The sequence below is a fragment of the Mesoplodon densirostris genome, chromosome 12, assembly GCF_025265405.1.
Source record: "Mesoplodon densirostris isolate mMesDen1 chromosome 12, mMesDen1 primary haplotype, whole genome shotgun sequence".
In the NCBI taxonomy this organism is placed as follows: Eukaryota; Metazoa; Chordata; class Mammalia; order Artiodactyla; family Ziphiidae; genus Mesoplodon; species Mesoplodon densirostris.
Genome location: NC_082672.1, coordinates 33,496,467 through 33,509,478, shown reverse-complemented (window position 1 = coordinate 33,509,478; position 13,012 = coordinate 33,496,467). Strand labels below are relative to the sequence as shown.

General features: G+C 37.8%; 1 protein-coding gene across 4 annotated transcripts in view; it reads right to left on the bottom strand.

The window, feature by feature from the left end:
• ARHGAP18 (Rho GTPase activating protein 18) overlaps nt 1–13,012 on the bottom strand; it is a 127,279-nt gene that overhangs the window by 49,128 nt on the left and 65,139 nt on the right. For all 4 annotated transcript variants that reach the window (XM_060115142.1, XM_060115143.1, XM_060115144.1 and 1 more), the window contains exons 2-4: nt 10,387–10,583; nt 6,727–6,965; nt 2,983–3,046 (exon numbers count right to left, since the gene is read on the bottom strand). In XM_060115142.1, coding sequence (XP_059971125.1) covers nt 2,983–3,046; nt 6,727–6,965; nt 10,387–10,583 — 500 coding nt within the window. The remainder of the gene's footprint in view (nt 1–2,982; nt 3,047–6,726; nt 6,966–10,386; nt 10,584–13,012) is intronic.

Sequence of the window (13,012 nt, the reverse complement as noted above, 5' to 3'; positions counted from 1 at the left end):
TTCACTGGGCCTTGCAAATTACATAGCTGGCCCTGGTCACATCTCACAGTTAAGAAAGTAAGTAAAATGGACCCACGTGAATTCAAAAAATAAGAGAAAATTTAAAGCTTTTGACTGTATTTATCTGCTGCCATCTATGCCACATTATGCTTTTCCAACAGCTTGTGACAATTTTTTTTTAATTAGGATAACTAGACCTCTCTCCGATTAATTTTTAAAGTATTAACTTAAATGTCAAAGCACAATTTGAGTTTTATATTCCCACTGGTTTACACTGCTTTATGTTTTACTGTGAATATGTATGTTGGTTTCCTAGGAAACCATTCTAAGAGGAAAAAACTGATTAGCCATTTTCTTAAATTAGAAGCTACCTTTCTAAAAGCTGAGTGTTTATGGACAAGAATGTTAAAACGACTCCCTTTTCTCCTTAACAGCCCTATGTCAGAGTTACAATAAAAAACACCTCCCCACACACACAAACAAATGTTCTGTGCTGAATTCAAAACTGAGAAGAATTATAATTAAGTTAGAATACATTTTAAACATATGAATCTCCTCCAAAAATTGGCAAAAATAAAAAACACAATATAGAAAAGGCTTAAGGATCAAATGGTAACTCCAGTTAAGGCAGATAGCAGGAAAAACAGTTTCGGGGTGATAAAGGAGCACTGCTAAAAGAAATAGATAGTTAACTGACTAATAAAAGTATCTATGATTCAATTATCTACTCTCAAAGAGAAACATTAACAGAGAATGCTGAGATAAACCTTTTGGCTCTTAAAGCCCAAAAGTGTAAATAATATAATTTATTTAATCTATTCTCCTTTGGTTTTTAAGTGGATAATAGCACTGAGTTACAAATATTTTACAAAACTCAAAGTTTTTCAATTGTCCAAAATAATCCATATCTTTATTTTTAAAAATAATTTCCCCTCCTCCTTAGAACTCGGAAAAGAAAATATACATAACACGAAAGTTTTAAAAATTATTTGGGCATTATTAGTAATTTCTTAATGTATGTATTAAACATTGGCCTTTCATATACACAGAGTTGTATAATTTGATGAAAAGTTAAGATTGATACTTAGCAGTAGATTAATTAATTTGAAATGCAACAATGTTTGCAACATTAAAATTTTATTTTTCATTTAGAGTAAGTAACTTTGATTGAACATGCATAAAAGCCTAAGTGTAGGGAAAACATTGAAAATAGACTACGTAGCTCACACAGATTTCAAATGGAAAGAGCTCCACTTCTGAACTCCAGACAATACTTTCCATGCATTTCATTCAGAACCTTTCAATGTTTGCATAACACTGGTTAATTCACTGGCTAGCAAAAGAGCATGGCATTGCCCAGAACAGGTGCAGTAGTAAATACTCAGTGACTTGGATGGCGTTATACACATTCTCTTATTATTCTGTCTGGAGGCTCTATGCCCACTTCATAGCATTCCAGCAAAAGCAGATGTAAATCAGGCAGCAAGTTTGTCACATTCCACTCCGCTGCCGCAAGCTAGGCTGGAAGGGACTGCTATAATGAACTTGTCTTCCAGAACTTCTGTTTATATAGCCTACATCACCATCTCTGGCAAAGGAGGAAAACGCCAAGAAAGGACAATGTTTCCCTCAGTATTCATTTAGCAATTGCCAGTCGCTCTTCCCCAAAGCCCAAAGCATATTGATATTGGCACAAAAGGTTCATCTGTCTCTCTTAACGACCCAGCTCTCTAGCCCGCTTGCACTGGCTATTCCAGCCTGCTTGCCACTTCAGTGTCTACTGGCACACAGACTTAGGGAAACACCCAGTAATTTCATTCTGATATAAAACATGTAACTAAAGAAATCTCCACAGAACAGTAAAAAAGCAAGTGCTTTTATAGACATAAATATATAGACACGTATGTGTCTATACACATGCATGCACACACTTATATATGCACATACGTGTGTGTGTATACATTTTAAGGCAGGGGTGCAGGAGAGAAGTTCTGAGAAAAGTACGGTAGGAAGGATAAAGATACTAGATGCTCCAAGACTCCAAAATGTCCCGTATACAGTAATTTTGGACTAACCTTTGATTTTTATAGGAAGGTTGGGAACACTTCCCAGGCCTCCACAGTCTACCTGATACTCTTCCTCCACTACTTCCAATCCAAACACAATACTAGCAATGCCATGAACACTCCAGGTGCCAGGTCTTAAGGACATAAACAAAAGAAAAGTCCCAAGCGGGACTCAGGCAGCCACCAACAACCTTTGCTACAGTTTTTAAGTAACAGTACACTGAGGATTAAATCTGTGACCTTAATTTAGAAATTTTTCCTTTTTGTAAATCCATGAAATAGCTTTAAATTCTTTCTTGGTAAGTACTAATAAAGTCTTACTATTTATTTTCATCCATGCCTTGAATTTCTAATCCATTTCTGAAATAACAGATACAGAAAAAGGAATGAAAAGGAGAGTTGTAATCAATGCCCCCCCCCAAAAAAATTTTAACTTAAAAAGTTTTTCTAAACTTTCTGAAAAGCAATCCATTTATGAGCTAAGAACTTCAGATCTGAAAATGAGGTTCCAAATTCACTGGCTCCCCTTACTAGCTGTGTGGCCTTGGGAAAGTAACTTTACATCTCTAAACCTCACTTCTCTCATTTGTAGAATGGGTTAAGAACAATATTTACTACATAGAGTTCCTGAGTATATTAAATTAGGTAAATATCTCTGCATAGTACCCGGCACATGGTAAGCATTTGGGAAAACTGACTATGTACAGAGATGTTAGAACAGATAGAGATAGACAAGTATTTTTTAAAAATCAAAGGCCAACTATATGCTCAGTCTTATATAATTATCTATGTGGGTTCTTTATATGAGTATCTGAATAGAATTTGCTTACCAGAATTGAAGACGAAGGTTTCAAAAGGTCTTATCTGTTTGTTATACTAATAAATGAGAAAATACAAGAGAACGGATCCAACTTACCATCTTTTCCTTGGTATTTGTTTTCGTCTGTTCTGACTGATTGTGATTCTGTACCATCTGGAGGCTAAAGATAGAACATGGGCCATTTAGTCATCTCCACCTCACAACCAGAGAAACGGTACTGTGAAATAACTCTATTACTAACCTTCAGGGTACAAGAAATGCACTCAGAATGATATCAATCACAGAAAAAAAGGACTACAGGTATAATCAACAAGCAATCATCCAATAAACATGTGATCACCCACAACTTGTAAGACACACTACTAAGCCCTGTGGGGAATAAGGGCAACATCAAGAGTGTCCCTGCCAGCAAGAACGCCGCCATAAATTGAAGGGAAAAGAAAACATATCAAAAAGTTAACAATATCCATTAACAGATGAGTAGATAAACAAAATGTGAGCTACCCACACAATGAAATATTATTCTGCAATAAAAGGAAACAAAGTACAGGTACATGCTACAACATGGATGAACCTTGAAAACATACTAAGTGAAAGGAATCAGGCACAAGGACCACATATTGTGTGATTTCATTTCAACAAAATCTTCCGAATAGGAAAGTCATAGAGACAGAAAGTAAATTAGTGGTTGCCTAGCAGGTAAGGAGAGGAATATGAGGAATGACTGCTCATGGGTATGGGTTTTCTTCTGGAGATGATGAAAAGGTGCTAAAATGGATTGTGAGGATGGTTACGAATCTGTGACTACACAAAAAACCTCTGAATCATAAACTTTAAGTGGGCGACTTGGTGAATTATCTCTCAATAACGCTGTTATAAAATAAAATTATAAGTTGACATGTAGGTAATAAAATAGAATTCTTCATATTTTTTTTAAAAAGCTAGTAATAAATGTGAGATCAACTAAAACTACATTACCAAGCAGGTAATAAGAGCTTAGATATTCAAAGGAACTCCTTTTTCGAGGGGTTGGGGAAGTGACACCTGAAGAATGCAGCCCTCCAAGGGTTTATGGACACAGGAAGACATGGCTGGCTCCTCTCACCAGTAAGTGGGTCCAGGCCGTACTTCCTCCTTTCCAAGTAAGACTTCAGGAGGAATTCAGGAGTCAGGAAGAGGAGTCTAGGTCAATCATACACAAAGGTCTATTTGAATGAACTGTCTTTAAAATACTCATTCCATTGGATTTTCCTCTCTATACAAAAGAAGATAGCCTTTGTAGTCCCCTCCCCACATACTTCAACTCATGTGTTAGCAGAGGAGAACTCCCCCCTCCACCTGCAATCCAAGAAGAGTCTAGAAAGGCACGGGGGCAGGTACGCAGAGGTGCTCTACTTAGAGGTTAGAGGTACCCAGGTCAGTGTAGAGCGATTACCCATCACAGAAGTGGTACAAGAGTCGTGGCACTACTTCAGTCCCCCTCAGGCAGGGCAATACCATCCTCCTCCCTCCGCCCACGAGCCTGAACTCCATGGCACAGGGCACACAGTGAGTAATTCTAATCTTACATATGAACACATATTTTGGAGCATGTGGTTGGAATTGTTTTCCTAAGCAATTGAAGATAACAGTGCAGATGGTATTCATTTCTGTATTATATTTCCCAGTGTCAGCAAGGGCTTCATGAGGAAGCATTTGAAACGGAAGAGCTGAATATGGACAGTCATCTCTCAGTATCTGTGAGAGACTGGTTCCAGGACACCCCCACCCCTGCCCTTGCGGATACCAACGTTGGAGGATGATCAAGTCCCTTATAAAAAATGGTATAGTATAGTCGGCCCTCCATATCCACAGGTGCAGAACCCAGGGATATGGAGGGCCCACTGTACTTATTTGAGAATAGAAGAACTGCAAGTAAAGACAGCTGGCCCATGTTTGCTTGAGGGATGGGGGACATATATCTAATGGGTGGCAGTGTTTCGATTAAAGGCATAAAGTGTAAGCAAGTTAACATTATTTTGATTTACTTGTGCTATTTCTCTCTTATTGAATCCATCAGATGATACAACTCACCAATTACCTTGAACTCAAACCATGTGGCTTAGACATCACCAAGAATTTGCTGGAAAATGTTGCTTGAAGCATTGAGTAGCAACATCCTCTTAGAGACTGGCAGGAATCCCACAGTATATGGTTTGCTTAGGCTCAGCTCTCTGCCCCCCTCAACCTTTTGTTTCCTCTTAACTCCCTCAGGGAGGGCTCTTTAATTGGGAAGGAAATGTCATAATACTATATTTCCTTACTATTCATTTTTCTACAGCTAGAAACCAAGTCCAGTCCTTCAACCCCAGTGGATGGCCCAAATAACGACTGGGTGGTATGCAAGCGCGGAACTGCCTCACAGCAGCCAGAGACCTACCTGGAGCAATCCAGTCACCCCAAAACTCCTACAAAATGGACTGGATTTGATCTACAATTGACCATGCAAATAGAGCAGGAAGCTGCAGCTATAAAGGATTTCTTGGAAGAATGAAATGACTACAAAAAGCAAAAAACCTCTATATGACAGAAAGATACCTTAAATGTAAGTCCATTTAGTCCCTCATTTTTTAAAAAGATTTTTGTTACCCTTTATTTATAGTGTAAATACATCTCATGTATTTACTGAGACTACTTAATATCAGAATCATATATGTAAACCCAAATGTAGCAGGATGCACAGTGGTTAAAAGCACTTATTTAGAGTCTGACAAATCTGGGTTTACTATCTACAGGACCACTGAGCAAGTGACTTAAAGTCGATGAGCCTGTGGAATCGAAACGATGATACCTCACTCACAGGACAGCTCTAAGGATGAAATGGGATATGGCATGGAAAGTAGTCGGCACAGTAGGTGGTCAGTAGTGGCAGCAGCAAATATAACTGCTATTATTATCACTGCAATCATCGTCCAACATCCGTTCTGTCTGTTCTCACTCCAATCATCCAACTGGGTCTTCTAGACCAGAGAGCTATTCCAACTTCATCTGAGAACAGTCCAGAGTATAAATCAACTTTGACCCTAAGAACATCATTAAGTTCAGCTGACCTTCTTTTTCCTCGTTGTAGCAAGACTTCCTTGTTGAAGGAGAAGATGATATTAACTTACATTTTGTGCAAGCTCTTGAAGTCCTCCTGGATGAGCCACAAGCAGCCTACCAACTGGCTGTACTGAGCAGCACTGTTCTACGCCATACAGATCTCCTACTTGTACCATGCCTTCCCTGATAGCCATCAGCCCCAAAGTCTCTACCAGACTTCAACAGCTTCCACTAATAAATTCATCATCTTAGCAAATATCTACTCAAATCTTCTATGTGCTAGGCACCGTGCTAGGTGCTAGATGCAAAGGGGAAGTTATTTCATGTTCAGGGTTCCTGTTTTATAATTCAGCTACATTTACTCCCTCACATTCCATTTCCATTCATCCCCACATGCGTCTAGAAAAAAAGCAAATTTTCCTACAAGAGTTAATATAGAAGGAAGAATCCTCCACCTCTGACTTCTCCGTAAGTAACAATTAGCAGTCACATTGTCTAGGGGGTTGGGGCCATTCCTAAAGCTCCAAGGACACCTAACACAGGTATTGTCACAGAGAAATGTAACTTGTTTCATTTTCTGCCCCATCAGTATAACTTCTAGAAGGACAGGGATCAAGTCCCTCTTGATTATGGAGAGCATGGAGCTTTAGCCCCTTGCATATACATGCCCATTAAGTTTTTAATGATCTGAATCAAACTAGATGGGTTCAATTGATTCTAAGCAATTATTCCTTTGCTTTATCAAAAAAGAAAACCTACCTCACTTTCTTTTGACCCTCTCTGTTGAGCAAATATGTCTCTGACGTCAGGAACCTGGTACTGTTTGTTTTTTTTCCTCAAGGTCTGGGAGACAGTCTCTACTCGTTTCTGAACAGCTGCCGCCTGCGTCCGGGTCAGTGTTGATAAAAACACCATGCTTTCTTGGGGATCCCCAGCAGCCTCTCCAAAGAGATTGGACAAACCGGCCTCCTTAAGCCATTCTTCTTCCAGTTCTCCCTCTAAGACAACAGAGAAAAATGGTATTTAAATCACAAAATATGAGAACATTTACATTTTTTTAAGCTGTTTAAAAACTCTTACTGAAACTCTTATATCACAACCAAACCGCAGTGCTAAGAATCATTATCTGAAACTTGGACAACTGCCATAAACTCCAGCCATAAAGATATCAAATTTTAGATCCATTTCATATATACTCAATTAAAACTTTTAAATGACTTCACATGTGATTAACCTCTATAACTTCCCTGCAGATTAACTAGGGGAAGATAATACTGTTCCCTTTACAGAGATGAGCAAGCCATGAAAAGATAACTTACTTCCATCAAGTTACAGAAGGAAGTCGATGCTGGGGATGGCCATTAAAGCCCTGTTTCTTGGCTTAAATTCAGCACTACCCGAGTCCAACCCTAACTGATACAAAGGCTTGTTTTCTCTGCTCGCTGTAGCTGACAGGGAGTGTGGCAAAGAAGCAAAGAGCATCTGGACATCAGGAACTAATCAATTTCAAATTAATTTTTTTAACCCCCAAGGTCAGCATATCAAAGTCATGTTTTTTACAAATTTTTTTAAAAGCACACTATTTTCAGCAAAAAGACCAAAATAGCTTATTATAGGAAACTAATTAAACAACTGAATACATTCAAAACACTGAAAGGAAGTAAACAGTAAAGCAAATGTTGTATACGATCTATTGATGATTTGGGACTTCCCTGGCAGTCCAGTGGTTAAGACTCTGTGCTCCCACTGCAGGGGCACTGGTTCGATCCCTGATCAGGGAACTAAGATCCCACATGCCAGGCGGCGTGGCCAAAAAAAAAAAAAAGGAAGATCTGTTGATGATTAACAGAAAAACTGAATGATAACTAGAATAGATTCACTCCAAGTTCCATGTTTATAGAGGAAATTGAAAGACCAAGGACTTGAGACACAAAAGACCTGTGTCCATACCCCATTTCTGCACCGTGATGGCCATGTCACTTTGGCCGAGTCACTTAGCCTCAAGCTGACTCTGTTTTCTCATCTGTAAACTAAACCACAGCTGCCCTGGTGCCTCATAACCAAATGTGAGAATATCACATGGGAAGAACTTTGCAGAGCTCTAGTATAGTCCATATCACATGATGGAGCACTGACTAGTGTGCCCATCTATCCTTCTCTACTATCTAAACTCCATGAGGGCAGAAATAAAGTATTAATAACCTTGGCTTCAAGAAACATAAGGCAGTGCCAGGCATTCTGCATGCCAGGCAACAAAAACTGTTTACTGACATAAAAAGTCAGCCATGATTATTAATGTTGTTAAGGTAGAACTCAGTATACGTGTATAAAACCCAATGGCCAGAAAAAAGCTGATATTGCCATGATAAGGGAAGTAAACAAGATTACAATATAGAGTCACTTGTTCCATTAAAAAGTAGAGGTAAAATTCAAACAATTTAAAGTCAAAGAAAAGGCACGGGTGTATAGAAACAGTCCTAATTCTTCTCAATAATCACATCATGAACAACACTCTACGAATCCATTTTAGTCTTGAAGAATTACGAAACAGCTAAGGACACATGGCTATGTATCAGGCTTGAGTGCTGCTTTCTGCAGAATGTTTTCTCCTTACGCAGCAGGCCACTGGTATGCTGCTGCCATCTTGAAACTTTGAGACAGAAAGGTTGGGAGACACTATTACCACAAAAAAACTCAACTGGATTGGTAAAGTGAGAAAGAATGAGAGTAAAATGAAAGAGAACCCAAATAAAACAATGAGTTGGTTATAATTTTCTTTTACAAATCAGTGTTAAATTAAGGGAAATCTCTAACTTTTCTTTTTCAAGTATTATTGGTTGCTTTTTTTCAACAAATGTTATAGCAAAGGAGAAAAGCCTATTTATGTATGGATAGATTTCAGTACTAAACAACTTGATGCTAATTCATTTAGCATCATTAAGAAGTCTTCTGTTGAGAGCCTCCCTGGTGGTGCAGTGGTTAAGAATCCTTCTGCCAATGCAGGGGACCGGGGTTCGAGCCCTGGTCTGGGAAGATCCCACATGCCGCAGAGCAATTAAGCCCGTGCGCCACAACTACTGAGCCTGCGCTCTAGAGCCCGCGAGCCACAACTACTGAAGCCCGCGCGCCTAGAGCCCGTGCTCCACAACAAGAGAAGCCACCGCAGTGAGAAGCCCACGACCGCAACGAAGAATAGTCCCGACTCCCGCAACTAGAGGAAACCCGCACGTGGCAACAAAGACCCAACACAGTCAAAAATAAATAAATTTATATATAGAAAAAAAGAAGTCTTCTGTTGAAAAACAGGTCACTACTAGCAGTGGGTCCCAAGGTACTAACTGTGGCTCTTACTTTCTTGGCATTTGTATCAACTTATATACCAAAGACTTACTTACAAACTTATAGATGGCACAAGGCATAGAAAGAATGCTAATATAATAGATGCCAGAGTTGGGCATCAGAAACCTAGTGTCTACTTTAATTTAATAGATTAGCCAAAAAAAAAAAAAGCATGAAACTTAAGGGGAAAAAAAAAGTGAAGTTTTACATGTTTCTTCCAGAATATTAAATACAGTAGTGGAGACTGTGGGAAATGCAGCTAGAAAGAGACTTGCATGAAATTATGAACCAAATACAAGAAGTAAATATGGAGGCTAAGAATGTTAATACAATCTTCCACTGTCCAAATCTGTACCCTGAGCTTAGCTGGCTAAACTGTGGCACTGCTGCCAATCTGGAGGATGATACTTTGAAAGATAAGATGACCAGGACTGGGATAGGTCTGCAAACCACCAACAAGGATTGATTTATGTGAATCTTTCCTTCTAGAAAAAAGTCACTTGGCTAGTAACAAGACAACTATCCTCAACCATTTGAAAGGCTATCATGCAAAAAATAAAACAGACTTGTTCTGATCTTCCAGAAGGCAGATCTACAATAAGTGAGTAAAAGGTAGTGTAGAGCAGATTGTAAATCAATAAAATAAAGAACACCGAAACAGCTCAAGCTGACGGAAAAGCATCAGCGTCATCAGCATCTATACTCACTAGAGGCCAAATGGCCATGTGGCTAGGATACCACAGAAGGAATTTAAATAAAGCTTAGATGATTTCAAAATTCTAGTCTAACTTTAAGAGTCTATGATACAGCAAGCTTAGCCAACAAGATTCTAGCCACATCCAAACCTAAGTGAATTTACTTATGCTATTTATATTTGTCAGTTGCATCTATAAATCTGCCACAATTAAGTCATTTTCAAGTTGAAAGGCAGCTACCATTTATCTTTTTCTGGTTTTCCTAGCTTTAATTTGTTTTCCTCCTCTTCCTTTCCATGTATTCATTTCCCATCAATACATATTTAAAAAGAGACAGAGAGAAAAAGAAAAAAAGAAAAAAAAGTTTTATTAATTTCATTATTACCATCAGGCTCTTTGACAACCACCACCTCTTGATCATCTTGTCTGTTCTCACTGGATTTCTTGATATTTTCTAGTTCGGTCCAATAATCTTCCATAGATAGTTCATCCAAAGAATCCTGGGAACTTGATCGATCAAATGGAGGCCTTTCTATAACTTTGGTGATTTCCTGGTTCATAGTATACTGGCCATATCTGCGACTATAAATTCAAAAGAAAACACGGTTCATCTTAGTACATGAGGAAGTAGTACAATTTCTAAAATATCATAGTACTGAGCTGGAGAATTTGGAAACTCAAGTTCTCCTTAACAAAACCAAAGAGATGTATATTTTGAAACTGTTTACCTTGAGAGGCTACTGATTATAATACGCTTGTAGAATGAACAGTTTTATCCTCTATGGAAAAGCATGGCAAAGAACAAACAGCCATGTGATAAATATTTTTCCTTTTCCATTTTGCTTAAATTATTTTAAGGCTTCTTTAAACTTGAAAATTTGTTCTTAGAAAGCAACAGGTTAAATCTTGATTAGAGGTTAATTAAATTGGGATTGAATTTTACACAGTATTTCATATTTATCATTGATACCTACAAATCAAACTCAATCAACCCTTACATAGCAAATATCCGCAATCAATGAATGAGGTACCATTTGAATTTTCATTTTGTTTTTGGTAACCAAAACATGAATAGAAGGATGGTATATTAAGTTTGCTGTTACACTCTATTTTAGAAAGCAACTTTTAATATTTACACTTATAAATGTACCTATTACTTACATATATTTTAAAACATGGTAAAAAATTATATTTATTGGCAATTCTGAATAAGTAGTTAGGAATTACCTTGTAAACATTTGGTTAAATATAATCTATGAAGAAAAGGATAAGTGAATAAATTTTTTAATGACTTCAACTATATTTTTTTCTTTGTAAGTCATATCCTACCTACTACTAACATTGAATTAAAGGGCCTAATAATTTTAAAAAAACCCATATAGAATAGAAATATTAAATTGTTTCATTATTGTTTATATTGAGATAGAGAGGGAAAAGCCTTATTACTTGAAGAAGGAAATTCTTCAGCTATGGTTTTTCCCCTTTATATTCAATAATTTTTCAGAAATACAATTTGAGTGGAGACAATAACTGGTGAATGAGTGTTTTGTTATTCTAATATCAAATTGCTTTTTTATCTCCCAAGAAGACATTAGGAAGTAATACTCTGCTAGACTGGTTTTACTTACTGCACATAGAGAAAATAAAAAGAAATGCGACAAAACAAAATTCTTTAATAGTGTGTGAACATTTTCACATTTAAAGTGGCCTTTCCCATAGTTATTTTAAATGGTAGGATTTAATACAGCATAAGGAAGAAGGTCACTCAACTCTGGTCTAATCTATCCAGCAGTTTAATTCCAACTGACTTAGTAAAAGTCAAATAACTTAATTACCTATTGCTGCAAATAAATGCAATATAACTGACTACTTAACTGTAATGTGCCAATCGGCCAGTTTTATCCCTTTAAAGATGGTTCTCTCTGCCTTGATTACATACTTTATTAATGCTGGTTGCATGAATGAGGGAACAATCCCTATAATCTCACCCCAGCAGCAACCCTGGCATGGTGATGGGTGGGCGTTAGAGTGAGGGCCAGCAGGAGGAAGTCTAGACATGTTTGTGTGAATCTCTTTCCTCTAGCCTCCATTGTCCATTGTTTGCCGCCCCCATCCCTTAATTCAAAGGACACTTCCTCCCTCCCTGCCCCAACTCCTGTTTACATCCTTGTATCCCACCCTGTGGCCATGATACCATCGGTGTTCTCAGTTTAGGGTTTACACTCCTGATTCTTAAATTACAATGTGAATGAGAAAGCTCTCTTTTCTCTTAAAAATGAAAAGTAAATTATATTTTTTATTTCTGTGATCGCCAGCTCAACTGATCTCTGGTTCATATTCCTTAATCCTGCTTTATCAGGATAGCTAAAGCTAATTTACAGCGTTTGCCGGATTCATTTTTGGTTTATTTCATGTCAAATATATAGACGCCCGTCCTTGCTTTTGTTTTACCTCTCATTATAATGTAAGGCTGTCTACTTTATTGCTATTTTTGACAACCCTTAGCCCCACGGGAGATCATGATGAGAACTGTGGAATGTGTGAAGTATAATGACTAATGCCAAATAATTTGGTTTATCTGCTCATAGGAAAATGGTGCCGTTGAACGAAAAGTACATTAAGCCTTTCATTCCTGAAGGAATGTGTTTATTCTGGCAAGAATTTTCCAGTGAATTTCCATTAAGATAAGAGCATGTGCAGAAAAATGCAAGGGCATTGAGCAACAGCGTTGTTATGTAAATATACCTTCTATAGCAAGCCCTGCTTTCAAAACACGCATAAAGCGAAAATCTAATCGCTTAGTGCTGATGAATTGACTCAATATTTTGACTTTAACAAGATTCAAAAGCTGAACAGGTTTGTTGTAACAACCTGAAGATACTGAGTCATAAAAAGGAGGATTTTTTTTTCTATTTTTGGATCACTGGCAAATGTTGCAAGAAAACAATATTTTTAAATATTAGGGGATGGAGTATAGGTAGGAGGCAACTGTCCAGTGATAGTCGCCTCCT